The sequence below is a fragment of the Colias eurytheme genome, chromosome 8, assembly GCF_061535395.1.
Source record: "Colias eurytheme isolate Ceu_HAF_F1 chromosome 8, ilColEury1 Martin Lab GWU primary, whole genome shotgun sequence".
Classification (NCBI taxonomy): Eukaryota; Metazoa; Arthropoda; class Insecta; order Lepidoptera; family Pieridae; genus Colias; species Colias eurytheme.
Window position 1 is genome coordinate 1,478,496 of NC_142987.1, and position 24,131 is coordinate 1,502,626.

A 24,131-nucleotide genomic window follows, 5' to 3' on the forward strand; every position below is an offset into this window, starting at 1 on the left:
GACCACACTCAATGTAAAACGTCAAAAAAACAATTTTTATGTTACCAAATGTGTGCCGTTTTGTTCGTTGTTTAATAAGTTACAATTTGTCAACTTATTTTATATGCTATCTACCTAATGCTTAACGGATCATTAATTATTAATACTAATAACATAGTCATAGCAAAAGTACATTATTATAACACGCTGTTAATATAAAATAATTTTAATAAAAATCAATGTAATGTCGACACGATCACAATCAACTCCATTTCTTACGGTTACATGTCACGGTTAAATATGTGCGTTACAACCTTCAAAAAACCGCGGTTCGTGTGACGACACTTAACCATAATTAGGTCCTGTCGTAACAAAACCTCTTGATCTAAGCTTCGTTGTGAATTCTTGATAGCATTACCAATAAGTTAATGATGCGAAAGGCAAAACAATTTCGCTTCTTTCGTGTTTATTCACGCGATATAAAAGTTTTTATCATATTTCAGGCTTGACTAGTTGGGAGTATAAATTACTATTGAAGTAAACAACAGTTAAGTGTCACAATGAAAATGAATTAGTTCTTGGGATCGTATTATGACCTCTTATTTCCAGACAGTTTACGCCGTGAATTGAACTGACTGGCGAATTCATAATTTACCATAATTAACCACGGCTGGTTATTGCGTTCATATTATTAATTTGCCACTCAGTTCAATTCACGGCGTAAACTTAAAATAAGAGGTCATAATACGGCCCCAGTTTTTTTTTTTTAATATGATTGTGTAAGTAAAACTTTAAACGCACGTTGATTTAACAGCAAATAAAATATGGATACAATTATTATCAAACAATAGAAAAAAACAATTACCATAAAAACTAGTAGAAAATTGTAACATATACTATAAAATATAAAATAAATATTTCAGGACAATTTTCACACACGGTATGATCTGATCCCATACTAAGCTTTCGCTTGTGTTATGGAAACGATGGCTGATAAACATACATATATAATTTTAAATACATATTTATATAGATAATTAACACCCAAACACAGAGTAAACATCTATGTTCATCACACAAATATTTGCCCCGGGTGGGAATCGAACCCACGACCACTGGCTTGGAAGGCAGGGCCACTACCAACCAAGCAACCGGTCAGTCAAACTATAAAATCAATTTGTTTATTGATTCCGTAGTTCCAGATATTACTTCCTATACATACTACAAACACAGTTACAGTCTTGACTTCATCCATACTAATATTACAAATGCGAAAGTAACTCTGTCTGTCTGTCTGTTACTCAATCACGCCCTTAACTACTGAACCAATTTGCATGAAATTTGGTGTAGAGAAATTTTGATACCCGAGAAAGAACATAGGCTACTTTTTACCCTGGGACATAGGATAGGTTTTATTCCGGAAATCCCACGGGAACGGGAACTATGCGGGTTTTTCTTTGACTGCGCGGGCGATGCCGCGGGTGGAAAGCTAGTTATTTTTATAATGAGCAATTAAAGTACAACTTGGTCAATATTAGCAATAATTACAATGCAAAAACATAACGCAATATCACCATAAATAGATGTTTAAGTATTGATTATACAAATGGCCTAACGTATTCCTTCATGATTTATTTCCTCATATATTTCCTGCCTTATAAGATGTTGAAAAAAATTATAATAATTAATAGGTGTTCGTGTGTTACATAACTTGAGAACTTTGAATCATAGATATTTTAAAATATGTTCATTAAGGGCCGATTTTTCAATGCTTGGATAAAACTTATCCGTCCAATAAAGTATTACACGATAATATTAAAATGTCACGTAAACTGTCAATTGCGGGCGATAAGAATACATTTTGAAATAGTAGTTTTATACATTATTCGACGAATAAGTTTTATCCAAGCATTAAAAAATCGGCCCTTACTCATATTAAAAAGGTATCAAACTCACTCAACACTGAAATTTCTTCTTTCACTCTTCAACACATTTCAATCATTTTGCGTGCGTCTTGAATTTAAAATTAATTTTGAATTTGTCAATAAATCACTTTTGGTGTTGCTTTTTATTCGTTTTTATCATGTAGAGCTTATTTATTTTGCGCTTTTAACACCACGGGCTAATTTTTCAATCCTTGGTTAAAACTTATTCGTCGAATAACGTATAAAACTACCATTTCAAATGTATTCTTAATGCCCTCAATTGACAGTTTACAGATGACATTTTAATATTATCGTGTAATACTTTATTGGACGGATAAGTTTTAACCAGGTATTGAAAAATCGGCCCTAAGCACTTTCAGTATTCCTATTAATTTTTAAAAACAATTAAATTTGCGTTTCATATTTATAATTCGAAATTTTATTATTTATTCCGGATGTTTTGTGTTTTGTACATTTTACACTAAGATTTTACAATTTCCATTTAAATTTAATTCAAATATCTATTATTATTCATAATAACAGAATATTCTAGTCTTTTCCGCTAAGTGTTTATAAATGTAATGACAAATATTCTATCAATCTTATTATTTATTCATTAGGACATAACGTATCCAAATAAAATGGTGTTCCGCGAACTTATATCACTTACAGCAAAATATTATGGAAATGAATCTCATAAAACCTTATTAGTCGAACGAAGTAATTTATATATTGCATTTTTAGGATACTCGTGGGCTTAATTCTATTTTATATGTATAGTTAAATAACTTCATTTAATATTTAATTAAAATATGATTTATAGATAAGCAGGCAAAAAATGTTGTGTGGTTTTATGAAACCATGGTAAAAGTGAAACTGTTCGAACAGTTCCGAACACTGCTTTGTGTAGCGCATGTCGCGTGACGGTCGGCTTCCGAGTAGGTATACCTACTCGGCAGCCGCGATACACGCGACATGCGCTACACAGACCAAAAAGTTTGAGACGATGTACTTAATAAAAGTTTCACTTTAAAATCTTTTACATTTTTTCAACCGACTTCAAAAGCAGGTTCTCAAATCGACTGTATTTCTTTTGGATTTGTTACCTCATAACTTTGGATTGGGTGAACTACTATTGATAATTCTTCTTTTATTTGAAAACCTTGCCTTTCCTTGTAGTTCCATTTAAATTGGTTTAGTTCTGATAATTAGAAAGTGGTATCTTTTTTACAAAAAAATAAATTATTCATAACATTACACTTTCTATATCTACTGAAATTGTATTCGATTCGATTTTGTTTTGTAATCACCATTTTGGATTCCAACTGTCAGACGAACATGTTTACATTACGAAAAATAAATAGAAAATCGGTTAAAATGTTTTTTTTTATAAGTGAACATGTTAGCACGAACATGTAAGTAATTAATATTCGTTACATGCAATGGTAATTAACTAGTGAAGAATTAATCAAGTGTTCAGTACTTCGCTCAACTTAAACCTAGTTTTGAGTTCCAGCCCCCAGCTTTGCACTTCGCGGGTTAATATGATACGTTACTGTAGAAATGGATTTATTTATTAACATTTAAATATCTGTTAAAAGGGGATATTTAGAGTCAATTTCAGAAGTTATGGATATACTAGATTTCCGCCCGCGGCTTCGCCCGCGTTTTCAAAGGAAAACCCACATAGTTCCTGTTCCCGTGGGATTTCCGGGATAAAACCTATCCTATGTGTTAATCCAAGTTACCCTCTATATGTGTGCTAAATTTCATTGTTATCGATTCAGAAGTTTTTACGTGAAAGAGTAACAAACATCCATACATCCATACATCCATACAAACTTTCGCCTTTATAATAGTATTAAGATTAAGATTTTGTTTAACTTTTCTGTTAAATATAATGACAGGTAAATATTATGTTGAGTAGATAAGTGATTTTATGGGATGGTAGTTAAACAGGCACGTAGTAAAGCAACACTTTTAAAGGCAATAATGGAATCATCGACCCTTTGTCCGAGGCAATAGAACGCAGAGAGATTGTAAAATGTTGTCCTTCGCTATATGTTATCGTTCGTTGCTTTGACTGGATCAAAAAGCTAGAAATGTGTTAGATATTGGAGTATATTTTATTGAACATTTTTCAGATCAATTTTTGGTTCACTAAGCTTGTACTCGACTACAATCTCACTTAAAGTCCTGCTATTTAACCTGATATTACAACATACAACTCCACTATTTATAACGAATTAGTATATATTTTACACTAGCTTCCGCACACGCTTTGTAAGTGCAACCCCGTTTTTCCCCGTTCCCGCAAGAATTTCGGGAAATCCTTTCTTAGCGGATGCCTACAGCTACGTCCTAACATCTACCTGCATGCCAAATTTCAGCCCGATACGTCCAGTGGTTTGGGCTGTGCGTTGATAGATCACTATATGCGTCACCTTTGAGTTTTATATATGTATATAGATATAGATTATATTAATATCCTTCTCCACACTTCCCTACCCCAGCGTATCAGCTCATTAAAACAGTGCGAGTTGTCAGCACACACGAGAAGGCTTAATTACAATCTCCTATTGAAGCTGCCTGCTTTGGAACTGTTTATTTACAGAATCAATGTACCTTTGTATTATGAGCTGGGAAGTTAGTTCTCTTAAGAAACTTCTTTACTATCAAAACTAAAAGATGAAAACTTATATTTAAAGGTTTTAGTATTTTGTTCTGTGGGTATATGTTCATAACGAAACTTATGTATTTAAAATAGTATTTTTTAACTGTATTTCAGTGCTTTATTATAGTAGATAGGTATATAAGACCTTCTTGTCCACAAAAGCCTTTTTTCTCGATATGTATTCTTTCACTAAGATGCTTTCGACTAAACTAAGAAAGAAGATAATACATATTATAAGCTACTTATGTTTTCGAGTTGGGTTTCAAAATAAAGAATTAACTTTAGAAATTCCGAAATAGCTTTAACTAAATCGTAATTTCAAGTAATAAAAATTCAAAATTTCGTTTAAAACACATTAATATATCAGAAACATAAAACGTTTTACATTTATTACTAATATTAATAGACACAGACAAAAACTACATTTCTTTGCTATATTTAAAATTCATATATTTTTTCTTTCACTTTTACCCCAGTTCTGAATAATGGAATTCATATCTTCATTTTGTACTCAATAATTTTACACAAGTAAACATTTTGAAATTAAAGGATTAAGCCAAAGTCACGCTTGCCAAGTAAGTTGTAATTAATTTTAATTTCGTTGCTAATTAGTAATTACCTACTATACAGTATATTCCTTTCTTCTTTTTACTGTCCAAATCAATATGTCCCAAAAAAAAACTTGTAACATGGCACTTAATACGTAAATAGAGAAACTACAGAACGTGTCTTTTTAAAAGCATTCGTTTTAGCCATTTTCCTATGGAGGAATGATCTAAAAATTTTAAGGATATGTAAATTGCTAAGATGCAAGCAAATGTTGGTTTAGGATCAAAACTAACAGTCTTACTTTAAATAAATACAACGTGACGAGAATATTAAATCTCTTTTATTGTAAGAACAGTTGTAGAAAAGTTTGCGTTGTGAACGCGACAAAAAGTTCGGATCAAATGGAAGATTATTTTAAGCAGAAACGTCGGATTTAAATGTGATATCATTTTTATTGCTTATTAACAGATTACTTTTAAAACAGATATTTATCATAGACTAGATATTATTTGAGGAAAAATGGAAAATGGCTTATAAAAAAGATGTATCGTAAAAAATATATTTTTCTGTATCCTAAAGTATTGTATTTATGAAATGAAATAAAACGAAATGATTTAATTATCTCCTATAATATATTTTAAAAATCGTAGTCGTACCTAATCCATACTAATATTATAAATGCGAAAGTAACTCTGTCTGTCTGTCTGTTACTCAATCACGCCTTAACTACTGAAGCAATTTGCATGAAATTTGGTATAAATATATTTTGATACCCGAGAAAGGACATAGGATAGGTTTTATCCCGGAAATCCTACGGGAACGGGTTTTTCTCTGAAAACGCGGGCGAGGCCGCGGGCGGAAAGCTAGTTGTAAAATAAGTATGCATTTGATCATGTGATGGTATTCAGCAAAGTGTTGATCACAAGGGTTTCTGAGTTGGTCTATATCTTCGACAGTGTACAACAGGATTTAAATGCACAGTTAATCCATACTAGATATTATAAATGCGAAAGTAACTCTGTCTGTCTGTCTGTTACTCAATCACGCCTAAACTACTGAATCAATTTTCATGAAATTTGGTATGGAGATATTTTGATACCCGAGAAAGGACATAGGCTACTTTTTATCCCGGGAAAATGACGCAATCCCGGAAATCCCACGGGAACGGGAACTATGCGGGTTTTTCTTTGACTGCGCGGGCAAAGCCGCGGGCGGAAACCTAGTTTACGATGAAATCCAAATTAATAAAATTGAAATAATACCATCCCACCTACTGTGTTAGCCGAAAAAAAAAAGAAATCTAGTGCTTAATATGAGCTAGACGTTCGAATGAATCATTCTGACCCTGACATTTGCTGAGGTGAAGATTTTTGTTTTTTATTGTGTTGAGTCCTAAACATCGCTTTTTCTTTTAATAATTATGGCTGCTGTTTTTCTCCAGAATGTTAATTTATTATTACTATAGACTCAAGAGGAATTTTATTTTTTATTGGAATAATAATACGTCTAAATTATTAAAATTTATGGTCTTACGTTTTCTTCTGAATTTATTCGTCTTTTACATTTATGACTTGTTTCAAAGCAGCTACTTATTTCATTGTTCTATCTGATCAAAACATTTCAAGGATGAAAACTATCATTAAATATTAATTAATAAATCATCCCGAATTCCCGGGAGCCCCATTACAACGAATCCTTTCATTAAATTAATAAAGTATTTTCTGGATTTCACTGAAGATTAATATTTATAAGTTACGTCTTGTATTCTCTTGTGTGTTTTACGCCTACGTTTTTAATTAGACTAGCTATGCTCGTGACTTCGCTTGTATACCTTTAAAGAAGGGAATTAGGGGCTTCCAGCAATGCTTGGCTGTGATCACAGTGTATTTTTTTGCAGTTACAACTTACAGAAGTATTTCATAAATATGCTATTATGGTATTATTATAAACACTTTTATGAGTTTAATGTTTTGGCTTACAATATGAAATTTGCAGAGCGTATAATATAAAAAGTTTTAGGGTTGTTTTTTCAATCCTTGGTTAAAACTTATTCGTCGATTAATATACATTAAATATTATATTATTTAATGTATATTAATCGACGAATACTACGACGATTAATATAATTAATATACATTAAAACTACTATTTTAAACGTATTCTAATTGCCCGTATTTGACAGTTTACGTGACATTTTAATATTATCGTGTAATACTTTATTGGACGGATAAGTTTTATCCAAGCATTGAAAAATCGGCCCTTAATAGAACAGAAGTATTTTATGCGTTAGTTTCCCATATTTCTTCCTCAAGTTATCCAAACGTTTTCTTTATGTTTCTTTTCCTAATACTATTGATATTTTAGACAACTAGATTCCATAATAATAGTTTAGATTTAAAACCACTTAAGCGATTATTCATTGTGTTTTTCTCATAATAATAAAGAGCATCTAGATAGGCAAAGTCATATTTATCCGTGCTTTATATATTCGTCCTTGTTGCTATATGGCCTTTCTAAATTCCTTTAAAACCTGACCGAGAGTTACGATCTGCTATATTTATAATTTAAACGTCTTAAATTTTAATATTGTTTTATCGATCAGTACCTTTAATGATTAATGTCTGAAGTAGGACGAAGAAGTTTACTTCACCAGTTAATATCCTATTTTGTTAATTGTTTGCCGGATTGTTACTTTTTCTTGAAATAACAGCTGACCAGAATGAAATTTGATACTGTAATGCGAAAGTAACTCTGTCTGTCTGTCTGTTACTCAATCACGCCTTAACTACTGAACCCATTTGCATGAAATTTGGTATAGAGATATTTTGATACCGTAGAAAGGACATAGGCTACTTTTTACCCCGGGAAATAGGATAGGTTTTATCCCGGAAATCCCATGGGAACGGGAACTATGCTGGTTTTTCTTTGACTGCGCGGGCGAAGCTGCGGGTGGATAGCTAGTAGAATATAATCTGAATGGACACATGGGCTATTTTTCATCTAGATTCGCATTTGAGTGAGCCGTCTCCATCTAGTAACCTAAAATAGTTAGTTAAAAAAGCGTGTGTGCCGAGCACACGTGTCAGAAGCGAAACTTCTTTGGCAAGATTTAAAGATACCAAAATCGCCGCCTTACTCCATAGCATGACTGTATTGCCAGGACCTTAAAATTTTAACTAGCTCTTCGTTGATCGCCTGAACTTCTTTAGGCGCTCAACCCAAACCAAAGTTTCACTTCAAAAATGTATATCCATAATATAAGTACCATTATCATTAACAGTTTTACTATAGTAAAGATTTCTTTCACAGAACTTAGAGAAGCCTTCGAAGCAGAGGCCCAAGAAGTGAAGAAGCCGCGTCTGCTGCTAACAGCTGCTGTACCCGTAGGACCAGATAACATCAAGAGTGGTTATGATGTACCGGCTGTTGCTAGGTGATTATGGACTTTAAGTTCTAGTAGATTAAGACGATAATCAGTCAATAATAATTGTTGTATACATTTGGTTTTGATTCGAAAACAACTGAATTTCTTAAGGGCTTGGTCTAGTAGTGCAAACAAATGCATCCTGTCATCCTATATGTAAATAATACAAATGTACTAAGGGAAAGTTGCTCCACTTAATTTTTAAAAATTAAATCATTCGTATGCATAATTTTATATTCGTAATAAGTACCAAAATGACAATTTGAAACAATTTTCGTAAAAATTACACCGGGTGATTTTTTTTTATCAGTACACAAAATTTGCGAATACTTTCTATTGATATCTTCAACTTCATGTTTATATAACTGATCAACTTTTACAAAGAAATTTGGACGAAATATAAAAAAAATAAGCTTTCCATACAAAATGCAGAACTCTATACATTTTTTTCGACCTAAGTTTCTTAGTGAAAGTTGTTCAGTTTAACTAATAAAACGGATAAACAAATTTTGTATATAATAAAAAAATGTAATGTTTGTGTTAAATGAAAACAAAAGATATTTATTTCTGACTAGCTTCCGCCCGCGACTCCGTCCGCGCGGATGTCAGTCTTCGCGTCTTCTACAGATTTATTATATTATGTGTAATATATAGATTTATATTGATAAACCTAATAAATCTTTTGCTAGCATTCTGATGCTTTATCGGTTGCACTGGATTTATCTCTTTTTTTCAATCGCTTGAATGATATAGGATGGGTCCTTGATGGGCATCGAATGCTGAAGTCTCGAATCAATCAATTCTGACAGTAGGCAATTTATGTAAAATCTTGATAATGGTCCATCATTTTATTTTGCCTAAACGTTACATACTTTTTTATATATTCTATTTTTAACGAATTATTCACTCCAGTCCAAACAGCAAATAAGCAGACTTCTGCTTCTGCAACGTTTAGTTGACTATCTATGACAAAAGTGTTATTTTTTGCATTGTATTTCAAATATTAATTTTTTTTTAACCGCATCTTCCGCATTCATGTCTTTTGCCGGAATTAGACATTTAACTTCTACTAGTCCCATTTTCCCTTTTTGATATGGGAGTGTATAAAGTAAATTTTTTAGATATTTCTCGTTATACTTTTAAAAAGTTATTATTGTCATTTGGCTCATTAGGTAAAGTAATTTCGATATCAGTTTTAAGTTTTTTGATACCTGCAATAATAACGTCATAATCGCTTGCACATACTTATCGATTACACCCTGTATACAATCCACCATCCACATTCATAATGTTTTCCTGTCCTCCTCTCCTTTACGCTGTTCACCGATACATTTGAAATGAGTAAATCTGCTACCACTGAAGGATGTTTCATTGTGATCAGCAAATTTTCGCCACTGTTGTCGATTATTTGTTTTTCATTTTTAATCAGCAATTGGGAATCATCAGTTTTGTTTTTTGCAAATTGGTGATGTACCCTAACAATATGTCGAAAAGGGAAAGCATCAACGAATTATCGTTTTCGTCCTCTTTTTTTATTCTTCGCGTCTCCGTTACTTCTGTTTGTGTAGTTCTCAACACCCACTGAATTTTCTATGTTATTGTGATCTTCCATTACATCTGAGTTTTGATGATGTGATGATAATCCATTCGTTTTAATATTGGTACTTAGAGTTGGTAGACTAAACTAGAAATGGCGGACTAAATTTGTCAGCGCGTCTGTAAGATCAGAATATAAAACCAACATCCTGTATTTAAGTTACAAAATTAATAATCAAACAACATGCCGCTACGTTGAAAATGACTAGAAGAAAAAATTAAAACACCTCGGATCAATTTTGGAGTAAACAAATCATTTTCCCCGTATGGGGATTTCCCCGGATGAACTTGGGAAGTTCAAGTTCTCAATACAAGTTTATATTATATTTCGTATTTCTCAAACGAAAAATAAACATTTTTGGAACTTCAAAAAAATTATATTATAAGAAAATTTATGAGCTTACTTTAGTTTTAAAGAAATATACATCCCTTTACTGACACCCCGTAAAATAAAGAAATTGTTGCCAATCACCTTTGCAATCTATTTGGTTTCATTAACTTTATGTTCGAAGATAATTTTTTTTCTAGTATGTAGTTACACGCGTATTTTTTTCGTTTATTTTCCATATCGAAATCAAATGTTTAAAAATACGAATATTTGCACAAAACTAAGATAAAAATAATCAATTAACAAAAATATTAAATTTAATGAAGTAGAGCAACTTTCACTTCGGTATGAAGGAAAATCGAGCGTAGAGCACACGTCAGAACGCTCCGGCCCAAGGAGCGCGACTAAAGAAATTCGCTAGGATTTTTCCTAATTATTTTAAATATTTTTTTAATATTTAAAGAATTATCAAAATTCAAAAAAAAATTTTTTTAAAGGATTAATACTCATTGGTCTTCAACCAACTCGAATAAATTAATGGAAAAAATAACTTTTAGCAGTATTTATCAATAGATTTTGTAAGGCAAAAAATGGGAAATTTCATGAATTTATAACGTTCTAATTAAGAAAATCATAAGTTTTTCGGCAATTGTATTCAGCAGTTTTTAATTACGACTATATAAGGATAATAATGCGCTGATCAGATTGTGTAAATTGTAATCGGTTGCAACGTAGTGAGTGCACAAACTTAGCTCGAAATGTCTTTGGGGGAAAGAGACTTATCTTGAAGGCCTGATTAAGGTAACATAAAGTAACTTTATAAATGTGAAAAAATTCACGCGCATTGCGTATATAACACTAATTGATAAACAAGAAAAAAAAATTCAGTTTATCATTTCATTAGCCGGGAAAAAATTGTCAAATAACTTGTTGAAAACGCAATTTTGCTAGACTGCAGCCTTAAGGTAAAGTAAATATATTTTACGTCACGTATACAATGCATACCAATATTTAAAAAATAGTCTGTATGTCTTCTTTTCTCAATTAAGGACACAATTACTTGCAAAGTAAATTATGTTAAAGGTAAGAAGAAGAGCTCTTCTTTCATAAGTATAAGTAAATTTTTGATCTAAAATTCTTTAAACAAACAGAAATAGCATCAGCCCCCAAAAAACTCTCCTTTCCCACAAGCAATTGTGAAATCTTATTAAACCATTGACATGTTAAACGCTTCTCACATTCGCATTGTTTGCTATTCTTTATTGTTTGCTTCAAAACAAGTATAAAAAGATTCCATCTTTGTTGCTAGCCTTCACCCTTACATTCATGTTTTTCACAATAAAGGCTCATATGCATATGATGTTTGCAAGAAAGGACGTGCAATTGTACTTCCGTCCTTGTCATTGTCTGTATTAAAGAAAGAGACAACATCACTTCCACGCCAAAATCCTCCAAATCTACATGGAGCTTTATTTGAGGCTCATTAATTTGTCATGTTGATATTTTTAAAGCTCTGCCAAATATATCTTTCAGGTAGGAAATTAATGCTACCTGTGTGAATAATTAATACTCTTTTATACCTTCGTTTTATTGTAATGTTTTTGAAATAAAAATACAAGTATTGGTGGAGACAACACAAGGTTTTATCCTAACCGGGAAAAACCAATAAGCACTTTAGACAGTAAGAAACGATAAATGAATAGACAACACAAATATTAAAACACCATACCAAAAATCAAAATATAATCCTCATAAAGAAAATTCCTCTTAGCTTAAATCTTAATCTTTTAGTGGCGAAAGACGCGGGTACGACTCCTGTCTCGTGATCGATTTATTTCTATTCTTTAAAAATGTATACTTTATCTTTTGTCCAACTTCCAGGTACCTCTAAAATATCTGACATACATTCTTATTCCTTAGTTACCTGGACTTCATCAACGTCATGGCCTACGATTTCCACGGCAAGTGGGAGAGGGAGACTGGTCATAATGCTCCTCTGTACGCACCATCATCTGACTCCGAGTGGAGAAAGCAACTGTCCGTGGACCACGCGTCTCACTTGTGGGTCAAGCTGGGAGCTCCTAAGGAAAAACTGATTATTGGTGAGTGCTATAGGACCTTTAGAATTTATTTGGTATTAAGACATTCAGGATAAATACTTTTTTGGTCTAAAATTCTACCAATTAATGTAAATGACAATTTACTCTTTCTTGCTCATCTTGGTGAGTATTGAAAACTATCTTAGATGTTGTTTTATTTGTAATTTAGATTTAACGTTTAGTATTTTTTATTTGTAAACAAATTCTATTTCTTTTAAAGCACTGATATTATTATCTTCATTCACGACTAGTTAATATATTATGCCAACAAAGTTGTGGTCATCTTTATCGTGACTTCATTCAATACCATTAATTTCTTTATAATACAAATATGGAAAATAATTCGAAGAATATTCGAGCTGTATTGATGGAATTGTGTCAAACTGTTAAATGCATATTTACCAAAATAGGAGATACAGAATGTGGGCTATGATTAATTTGTGCCAAGACATTTTGGTATGCACGTATCACTCGTCCTTCACAAAGCAAATGCGTAGGCGTATTGGTCAAAGGCTTGACGTACATATGACCTAAATTATGGTATACTAGTATCCTATAGATACTCTTCAAGATGTAGCTGGTAAAGAGCTGAATTCCTTAGCCAACCTATAGTTCAATAATTTTGATCGTTATCGAATTTTAGCCAAACTTCTGAAACTTCGTTAGAATCTGTAACATATAAATGATTAATGAGCAATGCTAACTTGAGAAAATTAGTATGTAGAAATATTAATAGAGCAAAGACAAATTAAATACGCTACAAGAGACTAATATAATCGTACTACAATGATATTTCATTACCTCTATATTAAAATATGATTGGCAAATAATTGAGAGCCTTCTAATGATATTATCTTACTGTTATTAACGGTTCCTTATCTTAATACTATTATAAAGGCGAAAGTTTGTAAGTATGGATGTATGGATGTATGGATGTTTGTTACTCTTTCACGTAAAAACTACTGAACCGATTGCAATGAAATTTAGCACACATATAGAGGGTAACTTGGATTAACACATAGGATAGCTTTTATCCCGGAAATCCCACGGGAACGGGAACTATGCGGGTTTTCCTTTAAAAACGCGGGCGAAGCCGCGGGCGGAAATCTAGTGACAACATAATTCTAAGTTTCTGCATACTCTAAAATTGTAATATATTTCATCATACCTACAATTAATTTTATTGGCCTATTTCTAATATAGTTTGAAAGCGATAAGGCCACCTACTTAACAAGTACATTTTTTTTCTCCGTATTTATGTCTTCACAAGTATATCCTGAAATGAACACAGAACAAAAAAAGTAAACAAGAACAAAATTGTCTCAAAGCCCCCATCTTCCAGGCATGCCAACCTACGGGCGCAGTTTCACCCTGTCCAACGTCAACAACTTCAAAGTGAATTCTCCGGCGAGCGGGGGCGGCAAGGCCGGCGAGTACACAAAGGAGGGCGGCTTCCTTGCGTACTATGAGGTGAGGTTAATTAAAAATTATTGCAAGGCATCTTGGTAGCGCGTTTGGAGTGTGACGTCACGATTATTTGATTGGTTAAGGTGAACATGGAAGGTGCTGTCATGCAATGATTTATTTTCAAATATCAGATCAATAGTCAAATCTGAAATATTGACTACCTTAGATTACAAAATAAAAGACAGATGGAGCGTTGCCGAACTAAACCGAATGATTTATCGTCATTTTCAATAAAGCTATGTGTGCTGTCATTTCGCCGCTGCACTGTACGTACACGGTGCTTCTGTGTGCGTGTAATGTTACCAGATATTGAAAAATTTCCCAAATTTTTCCCCGACTACGGAAAAAAGAGGGTTATGTTTTTCGAGTTTATGTATGTATGTATAATATTTCTTTGACACGGCCTGCAGTATAAACCGTTGGACCGATTTTGAGTTGTTAGGTTTCATTGCAATCATCTGAATTATTATGTTAGTGGCGGTAGTGACGTAGACTATATACATAAATTAGCAGTCAAGTTTTAATTTTTATTTTAATATTATTTCGGGTTTGTTGATATTTTTTTTTATAATATTGTAAAAATTATTTTATTATATAAAAGTACCTGCCTACTAAAGTTATATATAGACAAAATAATTGTATTCAATTTTTAATTAAATAAATTACATTAAAAAAATGTGTGTACTAGTGTACACACGTAAGAAGTGAAACTTCTTTATGACCTTATTTTTCAAAAAATAATTTGCAACTTTACAGAAATACGTCGAATCACGCGTGGTAGGGACAAGAAAAAGATGGCACGTAACGAAACGAAAAAATGTTACACTAAATTTTTTTCCAACCCCGATAAAGAAGTTTCACTTCAAAAATTTTCAATATTAACTATAATAATTATATTATTTTTTATTTTTCAAAATATATGAATGCAAATAGCGGTAGTTTTTAGTCGAGAATACGGGACATTTTATTTTCATCATAACCATCATGGAGTTCACATAAATTAAATCGCTAGCGAAAACGACTATGGCGTTTTTAAGCTTTATAAAAGTAACAAAATAATGTATTATGCTTATTAAAATAATCTAAAAATGATCATGAACCTTTAGTGCACTTTACAAATAATTACATTCACGATCGAAAAATCCAACAGCATTACCCTGAAGATCTTTTAACCGTTTTACCGTTTTACCAATAAAAATGGCAAATTCATTTTCAAAATACTGGCAACATACGTTGAAGTTTTGTATTCCTTCATATCTGTAAAATTATTATTCGTATAAAGAAATAAATCAGCCAAATAATCTACAGAAAACCTGTGAAACGATGTTTTATCTTTTTTTTTGTTTTCGGGAACAAATTTTACAGCGTTTTATTATCACAAGACAGCATTTTTTTACTAAAATTGCAAACCCTTTTTGACGTATTGCATGACACTATATGCGCTATAGCACTAGTGCAGCGACGTATTTGCTTTTGATTTCGTATTTTCTTTGACAAGGGCGACGGGAGGTTGTCATGCTCCATCTGTATTTTATTTTGTAATCTAAGTTGACTACATATTTTAGAGTTCTGTTAAAATTTTCATATTAAAACATCATGATTCCATATGTCCTTAATTTCCAATATTAGGTTTATTAAAAAAATGTTTCATTTAAATCTTGAATTTGTAGAGTCTTATCATATTAGCGATATATTCAAACAGAATATATTCATTAAACTAAACGAAGAAAGTAAAGCAATATTTATAAAACGTCATAAAAAGTCAACACGATAAAAAGTCGTAACGACATACTCCAAACGGGCGTCCATCATCCTTTGAGAGTAAACGCTTCCCTTACAAGTCTTACCTGACAAAACCGTTTGTTCCAAGGTTAATGGTTTGATAAAGAAGCTTTCTTTATAATTTGCAATTTACACGCTTATAAACGACAGGAATTTGCGATTTCCCAAGTTAATTTGCGTAAAATGTCGTTCGGACTTAATTCAATTTATTTGTTGACGGTACTATTTCAATGGACTTTCGGAAAAGTCGGCTTTATTGCCTTTTTCGCGATAAAAGAGTTCGGCGTAACATTTTAATTCGTGAATATTAACTTTGGACAGTACTGTTTAAAACGAGTTTCGATAAAACTTATTTGACCATTTAATCAAGTTTTATTAACACTTCAAGATAATAATTGAATTATTATTTACGAAACCACAGATAATATAATACCTCCTTGTATTTAAAACGAATTAAATTTATCAGAACTTTCTTTTTAAATTTTAATAATGATTTAAAATATTCTTCACTGTTACAACCTCAGTTACAATCAAATTATCAATAGCATTTTCTTTCTTTTTCATCATCAGGTCTGTGAAATCCTAAGAAACGGTGGTACTTACGTGTGGGATGATGAGATGAAGGTGCCATACGCCATCCATGGTGATCAGTGGGTCGGTTTTGATGATGAAAAGTCTATTAGGAACAAAATGAGGTAAGTTTAGTAGTTGTATAAGAAGTCGGTTACGTTAATGACGTACTTACTATGCATTATTCCTTAGATTCCTTTTCTTAATGTTGATTATTTATGTATTACTAGCTTTCCGCCCGCGGCTTCGCCCGCGCAGTCAAAGAAAACCCCGCATAGTTCCCTTTCCCGTGGGAATTCCGTAATAAAACCTATCCTATGTTCCGGGGTAAAAAGTAGCCTATGTCCTTTCTCGGGTATCAAAATATCTCTAGCCCAAATTTCATGCAAATTGGTTCAGTAGTTAAGGCGTGATTGAGTAACAGACAGACAGACAGAGTTACTTTCGCATTTATAACATTAGTATGGATTTTTCGTTTATAAACGTCACAACATTCTTATCTATCTTTTCTATTTAACTCTTGTTATATAATATAATATAATCAAGGTAAACATTACATAGCAATAATTTCCACGCGCACATGACAAAAACGGGGATTAAATTCAAACTACCTGAACCAATTAGGTTATCCACTACAAACAATTCTTAAATTATAAGCTGACCATGAAAAACAACGAAGGGTTGATCGAATGATCACAGGGATTAAGGGTAACATAAGCACTCTAGAATATTAGCCAATTAGTTGGGTCTGCCAATTTATATCTTCCTTATTTTCTCGTACAACCACTGCTGTACTATTTAAGTGGCTAGATATACATCAAGGTTTTAATCCTGAAAAGGTTATATAACTTGGTTAATTATTCAAAATTATGATGTGAGTTGAACATCATTAATTTATGAATTCCTGCTCTTAACAATTAATTCCTATAGAATTGTATATTCACAATTAAATATATAGTTATATTAAGGTAAAGACGCTGCTTTTCAAAAATATATTTCACCGTCATAGGGCACAAAAAAATATAACATCTTACCTATATTAAACAATTTCAAATCAGAATTCTATATACATACCTCCCTGATATTCTACCTTTATTGACCAACATGTCTCCATCAGGTGGATCAAGGACAACGGCTTCGGAGGTGCCATGGTGTGGACAGTAGACATGGATGACTTCTCTGGTACCGTGTGTGGAGGCAACGTGAAGTATCCTCTCATTGGTGCTATGAGGTAAGATATACCCCTGAATAGAACCATAGTATAAGATAGAACCCAGTACCAGAACTTAGATTCAGTACCATCAATATATTATTATGGTACTGGACTATACATTTTGAAACGTAGGCAGAAAGAATATGCGAATGAAAGTAAATTGTACCGTAAATATTAACCAACATTTATTTCTGGTAAAAGAGAAAAGTACTGAACAGCTGTTATCACCTTAAATTCCCAAATGTACGCAGAAAGGTCATACGTATAAAAATATTTTAGTTTTAGTTTGAGTCTGTTCTAAAATAAAAAAATAAACTGCTTTCAAATTGGGTATCCGTTTGGAATGTTTCAATTGCGATGTCGACCGTGTGGAAAATATAATAACAGTGTAGAAATTCCGGAACTATTTAAGAAATTACTTCGAGCTGGCACTGGTCCTTTATTAAATTCCGTGAATCAGTACTTACAAAATGCGGATTATTTTTCTTTTTCTGAAAAGCCCATTTATCACATAAGGATAGTTTGACAAACGCAAAAGTTTAGTGTATCATAAAAGGTTTGAACGACCCGCAGGCATGCTTAAAAGTTAATGTTGCGTAAAAAATATACTTTTATCGCGTTTATTTCCCTTATGTACGCTGTGGCATGTGTTTGAATGGCAAATATATTCGGGTGTTTCAAAAATAAATGGCGCAGGAAAATGCCTGGAGCGCTTGAGTTCTGATGGGCTTTCATCTTTATGTATTATATCTGATCGGTGTAATTATGACAATTATTATTTTATACTGACAAAATGAAACGTGAATGATTTTACGAGCTAATCTTTTTCCTCTTGTTTAATAAAAGTAAATAGTACACGAAATTATGATATTCTGAAGATCCGCTAAATGAAGATCCCTTTAAATGCTTTTTTTTTCAACATAGCGTTAGTATATTATAATATGCATTAATAAAATATATAAATAACAAGAGAACATTTTACTCCAAAAAAAATTGACATTAAAAATCCTGGAGCGGTTTTCTAATTTTTAATTCTATTGTGTATCCCTATAATAATAAACTTTCCACATAAAGCCCTGCATTTCAATGGCGTGTTTTTGAGGTCTATTGTTGGCTGAAATAATGACCGATCCAATCAATCTAATTCCATTTGATTCACGAACTTTTCCGCAAGTCCCGAAAGTTCCTACGTTTTAGAATTTTTAAGTGAGGAACGCTCGATTAACTGCAACGTCGGATATCAGAGTTATTCCCAAGATTTATTGCCTCCAACTTCGCCCACCAACTTTCAACAGGAGTGTGACAGAATTGGAACTATTTTCACGTAAATTGCCAATTTTAATGGCATCTCCTTGAAAGATTATTTGGGACTGTTTTCCTGAATTTACATAGTACTTAAAATGATGTGGGAAATAGTTATCAAAAAATTGTTTATATAGGTGTTAGTTTTTTTTATGAATTTAGATGAAAATATCTTCAATATAGTTACGTATTTTTTGTATTACATCTTTAGATATTATGACAATCGGTCGAATAACTTATACTTAGCTCCCAACCTGGTATACAATTATATCTATATTTTAGCCGTTTTTGTGATATTATCCCCTTATAAAAAATCACATTACATATCCTAATTATTAATATTTTTACAGAGAAGAACTCCGCGGCATATCTCGAGGCAAAGACGCCAAGGACATAGACTGGTCGACCGTAGCAGCCAGCGCGGTTTTCGAAGTTACAGAAAAACCAGAACCCATCAAGATCAGTCTGTCCGATGTACTGAGCAAAGTCAAGAAACCCACTAAGACCATTATCGTGAAGAATAATAACGCTGCTGTTGTTGATAAGAACAGTAAGTAATTTGTTTTTGAGTTAAATTATATTTCTTGGGGATTTTTGAAATATGTTAGTGTAATTGCTAAATTAAACATAAGTAGAATTTTATAGACTGAATAAATATAAATAATTCCTATTTCCTACGTTAAACAAGTATATACGTAGATATAACTGTCTAAAAGTACTGGATATAATACAGTTTTTAATTATAATTTTCAAGTAACATTATTTATCATTAAAATGCAAAAACAAGACAAAATCAAAGTAATATTATAGCAATAAACAAATAACATGCCTATAATTATTATTAAAATAGTCATAGATACATTAAAAGCGCAGAGATTTTCCAAGTTACATAAACAGGCGCCAATTTATACTAATATTGTAAAGCTGAAGAGTTTGTTTGTTTGAACGCGCTAATCTCGGGAACTACTGGTCTGATTTGAAAAATTATTTTGGTGTTAGATAGCCTATTCATCGAGGAAGGCTATAGACTATATATCATCACGCTAAGATCAACAGAAGCGGAACCACGCTGTAGAAACCGCAGAGTGCAGCTAGTAATAATAGTAATAATATATGTATATCGAGCTAAAATGATAGCTTCTGAAGACACTGTTCTTTAACAGTAATATTTGACAGTACTCGGTCATGCTATTATATCGTTAACAGCTAACTTTCACCAAAACATACGTCAATTGTCTGCAACATAATATTATTTATTGCAACTGTCGCTTAGAATATTACATCGTTAACTTTCTCGACAACGAAAGTGTATTATGTGGTAATGACATGTTATAATATGAACTCTCTTTTTGTATTGTAACTAGTTACTAGACTTACACAGGTGGTCTGCCTTTTTGTTGTAATCGTAACTACATAGTTTCAATGCGTTCTTTCGGTATTATTTTTCATATCAATTCTATTGTTTTTATTTGCGGTAAATGGGTCAGTGAATGTTATTATTGTTTTTACATCATTAAGACGTAATAAATTATATTCAATTAAAGACTTGATAAAGCTACATATATATTAATGAATTACGTAAAACTACTTACAGTTGAAACGAAAAAGGCAAAATTAAAAAAATGATTATGATATTTAAAATATATATGCCAATATATAAAAACGCATTCCACAAAACACAGAATTACCATCATTTCTTGCAATAAAAACAATGTACGTTGTATATGTGTAATAGATTTCATCTGCTACTATTTCAGTAAAGTATCGCAAACATTGTTATAATACACCGCGATCGTAAATTTAACCAATAATCTTCTATTTATGAGCCTCAAAACATAGGTAACACGCCGCGCAACAATTTCAACGGGGGGTGTCACAAGGGTCACTACTAGGTACTCACTTGTTCCTTACAGTCAAGTAAGCCTTTCAAAGAACAAAGTGAGTCGACATAGTTGCTAAAAGTTCCAGACATCGAGTGCTTTTACACTCGAGTGTTACACCAGAATTTAAAGACCTGCGAATCTTAAAACGCTCTAAGTTTATAGCTACGGTCGTAGAGTTACAGGGGTCATAGCGTATTGGCCTGTAAGAAGAATGGATGTTTACGAGTTTTGTGATTTAGGCTTGTCAAGTTTATGACGCGAAGCGACAGTTTATAAGAGCTTTACGCATTCGGAGAAGGGCCAGTGATAAATAACACATTTTGTTACGTATAGAACTTCCAAGAAACTTTTATTGAACTCGTTTTCAAATGGTGAAGTTATGGAAGCAATTATTTAGATATTTTCAATGTCTGTCAAGTTTTCTCTGTAGGTTTTGATGTCGGAACGGAGCGGCATATAAAAAGCTCATTTCGTTAATTTCAAATGAATAATTCAGAAGATCAATCACAAAGTGCCAGTTCTGTGATGGATTTGTTTGCAATTCATCGGGATTGGATCAAAGATTAATGTTTTCTTTCTTTATGAGTAGTTAACTTGATTAGTTGGTTTTAGTTATAAGTATAATATATTTAGTTATAATGTGTAGAAAGTAGATTCTGTTTGCGTATTAGTAAATAACAGCTATTTATGTTTTAAGAATAAAATGGATGGTGTGAATTGATAAACAAACACCAAATCGATATCTGTTTATTTATGATAAAACAACTAATTTTCTTTATAGTTCTTTGTAATGTAAAATTCAATTTATCATAGTAACAACAAAAGCTGCAATCATGCTTAAGACTTCTTTTATGTTAACGTGGATATCAACATATTATATGTATAACAAATAAACGGGAAGAATTGTCAGTCAACAGTAACAATAAACCCCTATACAGCACACCATTTATTCAACTAATTTCCTAACAACTTTTTTTCCAGAACGCGAACCCCAGATCCTCTGCTACCTAACCTCCTGGTCATCCAAACGGCCAAGCGCTGGCCGGTTCACACCAGAAAACGTAGACCCTAACCTCTGCACCCACGTCATCTACGCCTTCGCAACCCTGAAGGACCATAAACTTGCTGAGGCTGATGAAAAGGATGCTGATATGTATGACAAGGTGGTCGGTTTGAGAGAGAAGAACCCGAATTTGAAGGTTAGTTATAGTTTAGTAAGGTTTATCTTGTCCTGAATTCATTTAAAACTACTTTTTATATAGATAGAGATAGAGTCTGTTATTCTAAGTGTTAATTTCATTCTAATAGAAAATAATTGCAATACTTTACTTACTGTTTTATTTGCTACTATTAATTTATAATTATTTTCAGAAAGTTCTTATTTGGTAATAAAAATCCCCAAGACCCCAAGACAAAGTTGCCTTGGGGTTTTTTGAAACTGTAAAGCGCGTCACACACGGTGAAGATACTATAATATTTTATCTTAAGATACTGTAATATTTTATATTACAGTATCATAAGGCATCCGGTATCAGCGTTCTGACCATCATTTTTCTTTTTGTCATTGCGTACTAAGACCCCTGTAGAACCGCCATCCTGTTACAAATGACCCACAAAATTTCGGGTCATTTGTAACTTTCGGTCATTTTTATTATAAGTGTTAATTTCATTCTATCAGAAAATAATTGCAATGCTTTACTGATTTATTTGCTATTATTTTATTAGAATATTTAGAAATAAATTTATATGTTTATATTATTTATTATATGTTTAAGTTAACTATCTCCTTTTATTAATCCGCGACGACGCGGTTGGCGCAGTGGTAAAGTAACTGCCTACTGAGCCGACGGTCCCGGGTTTGATCCCCGGTCAGGGCAAATATTTGTGTGATGAACTCAATTATTTGTTCTTGGGTCTGGGTGTTATTATCTATATACTAGCGGTCCGCCCCGGCTTCGCCCGTGGTACATGTTTACGTTTTCTCTACATAAAAACCATCCTCGTACTTCAAGGAATATAATAAAAAAAGAATTATCGAAATCGGTTCAGCCGTTCTCGAGTTATGCGCTTACCAACACATTTTGCGATTCATTTTTATGTATTGTATTTATTAAATATTATATCTATCGTCGCCTAGTACTCACAACACAAGCCTTAATTGAGCTTACTGTGGGACTAGGTCGATTTGTGTAATAATGTCCTATAATATTTATTTATTTATTTAATAACCAATGCTATTATTTAGCCAAGTAATTAAATATGCATTCCAAGTTCTGATATAACTAAAGTAAATAATAACATCTATATCAAACATCTTCCAATGTACTTAAATTGAATTATAAGCTGTTAATAAAAAATAAAACTGAACAAACAACCCAATATTACCTATTTATAAGATCGACGAAAAATAAAATATTAAAACTTGCTCTCATATTACCAGATCTTACTCGCCATCGGAGGCTGGGCGTTCGGATCGACACCATTCAAAGAGCTGACATCTAACGTCTTCCGAATGAATCAGTTCGTCTATGAAGCTATCGAGTTCCTGAGGGATTACCAGTTCAACGGTCTGGATATTGACTGGGAGTACCCGAGGTGAGGATTGTAACTTTAACACAGTTTTATTTGCTTCACCTGTATGTTTGTAAACGACTCTTGTAGATTAGATTTTGACCTAATTTAAACGTACTTTTAATATCTTCATCTATTCAGGTTTATATTATATCTGTTATTTCTTTATTGATTCAACGTTGTATTAATATGGATCTGTGGTCTGAATCGATTTTGATAAAACTCGAAATGTAAGTTTAAATAAATGCAATATAGTAAGTAGCTATTAATTTGTTCCTCTTCATATTTTTATAAAAACTTCATTCTAGAACTGTTTAAGGGTTTCTGATAAATCTATTTTAAAATATGAAGGGAAATACACATTAAACTATTTTTATGTTCATCCCTCCCCAATTTGACAAAACACTACATCTCTATCTATACTAAATATTATAAACATGAAAGGTTTGTATGTATGTATGTATGGTTTTCACGCATAAACTACTGGTCCGATTTTGATGAAATTTGGCACAGATAATCTATAGACCCTGAGAAAGAACATAGGCTACCTTTTATTGCGAAATATGTACCACGGGCGAAGCCGGAGCGGACCGTAAAATATAATAATATTTATTTCCATCAAAATATTATAAAATAACATCCAGAACTATATTTACAAAAGGATTCACATTACTCTCCCTGCATACTGTTGAACAGCTAAGCTAACGTGCTGTCGAAACGTCCAACTTCTTACAATTCTATATTTTTCCTCTTTAAATATTTGGAAAAC

At 32.3% G+C, this 24,131-nt stretch overlaps 1 protein-coding gene across 1 annotated transcript in view; it reads left to right on the forward strand.

Annotated features, from left to right (window-relative positions):
* Positions 1-24,131, forward strand: part of Cht7 (chitinase 7) — a 104,614-nt gene that overhangs the window by 69,129 nt on the left and 11,354 nt on the right. Inside the window, exons 6-13 of the mRNA XM_090104289.1 lie at positions 8,437-8,560; positions 12,396-12,577; positions 13,917-14,044; positions 16,394-16,518; positions 17,511-17,624; positions 19,259-19,458; positions 21,773-21,990; positions 23,232-23,386. Of these exons, the coding sequence (XP_089960415.1) occupies positions 8,437-8,560; positions 12,396-12,577; positions 13,917-14,044; positions 16,394-16,518; positions 17,511-17,624; positions 19,259-19,458; positions 21,773-21,990; positions 23,232-23,386 (1,246 nt within the window). The remainder of the gene's footprint in view (positions 1-8,436; positions 8,561-12,395; positions 12,578-13,916; positions 14,045-16,393; positions 16,519-17,510; positions 17,625-19,258; positions 19,459-21,772; positions 21,991-23,231; positions 23,387-24,131) is intronic.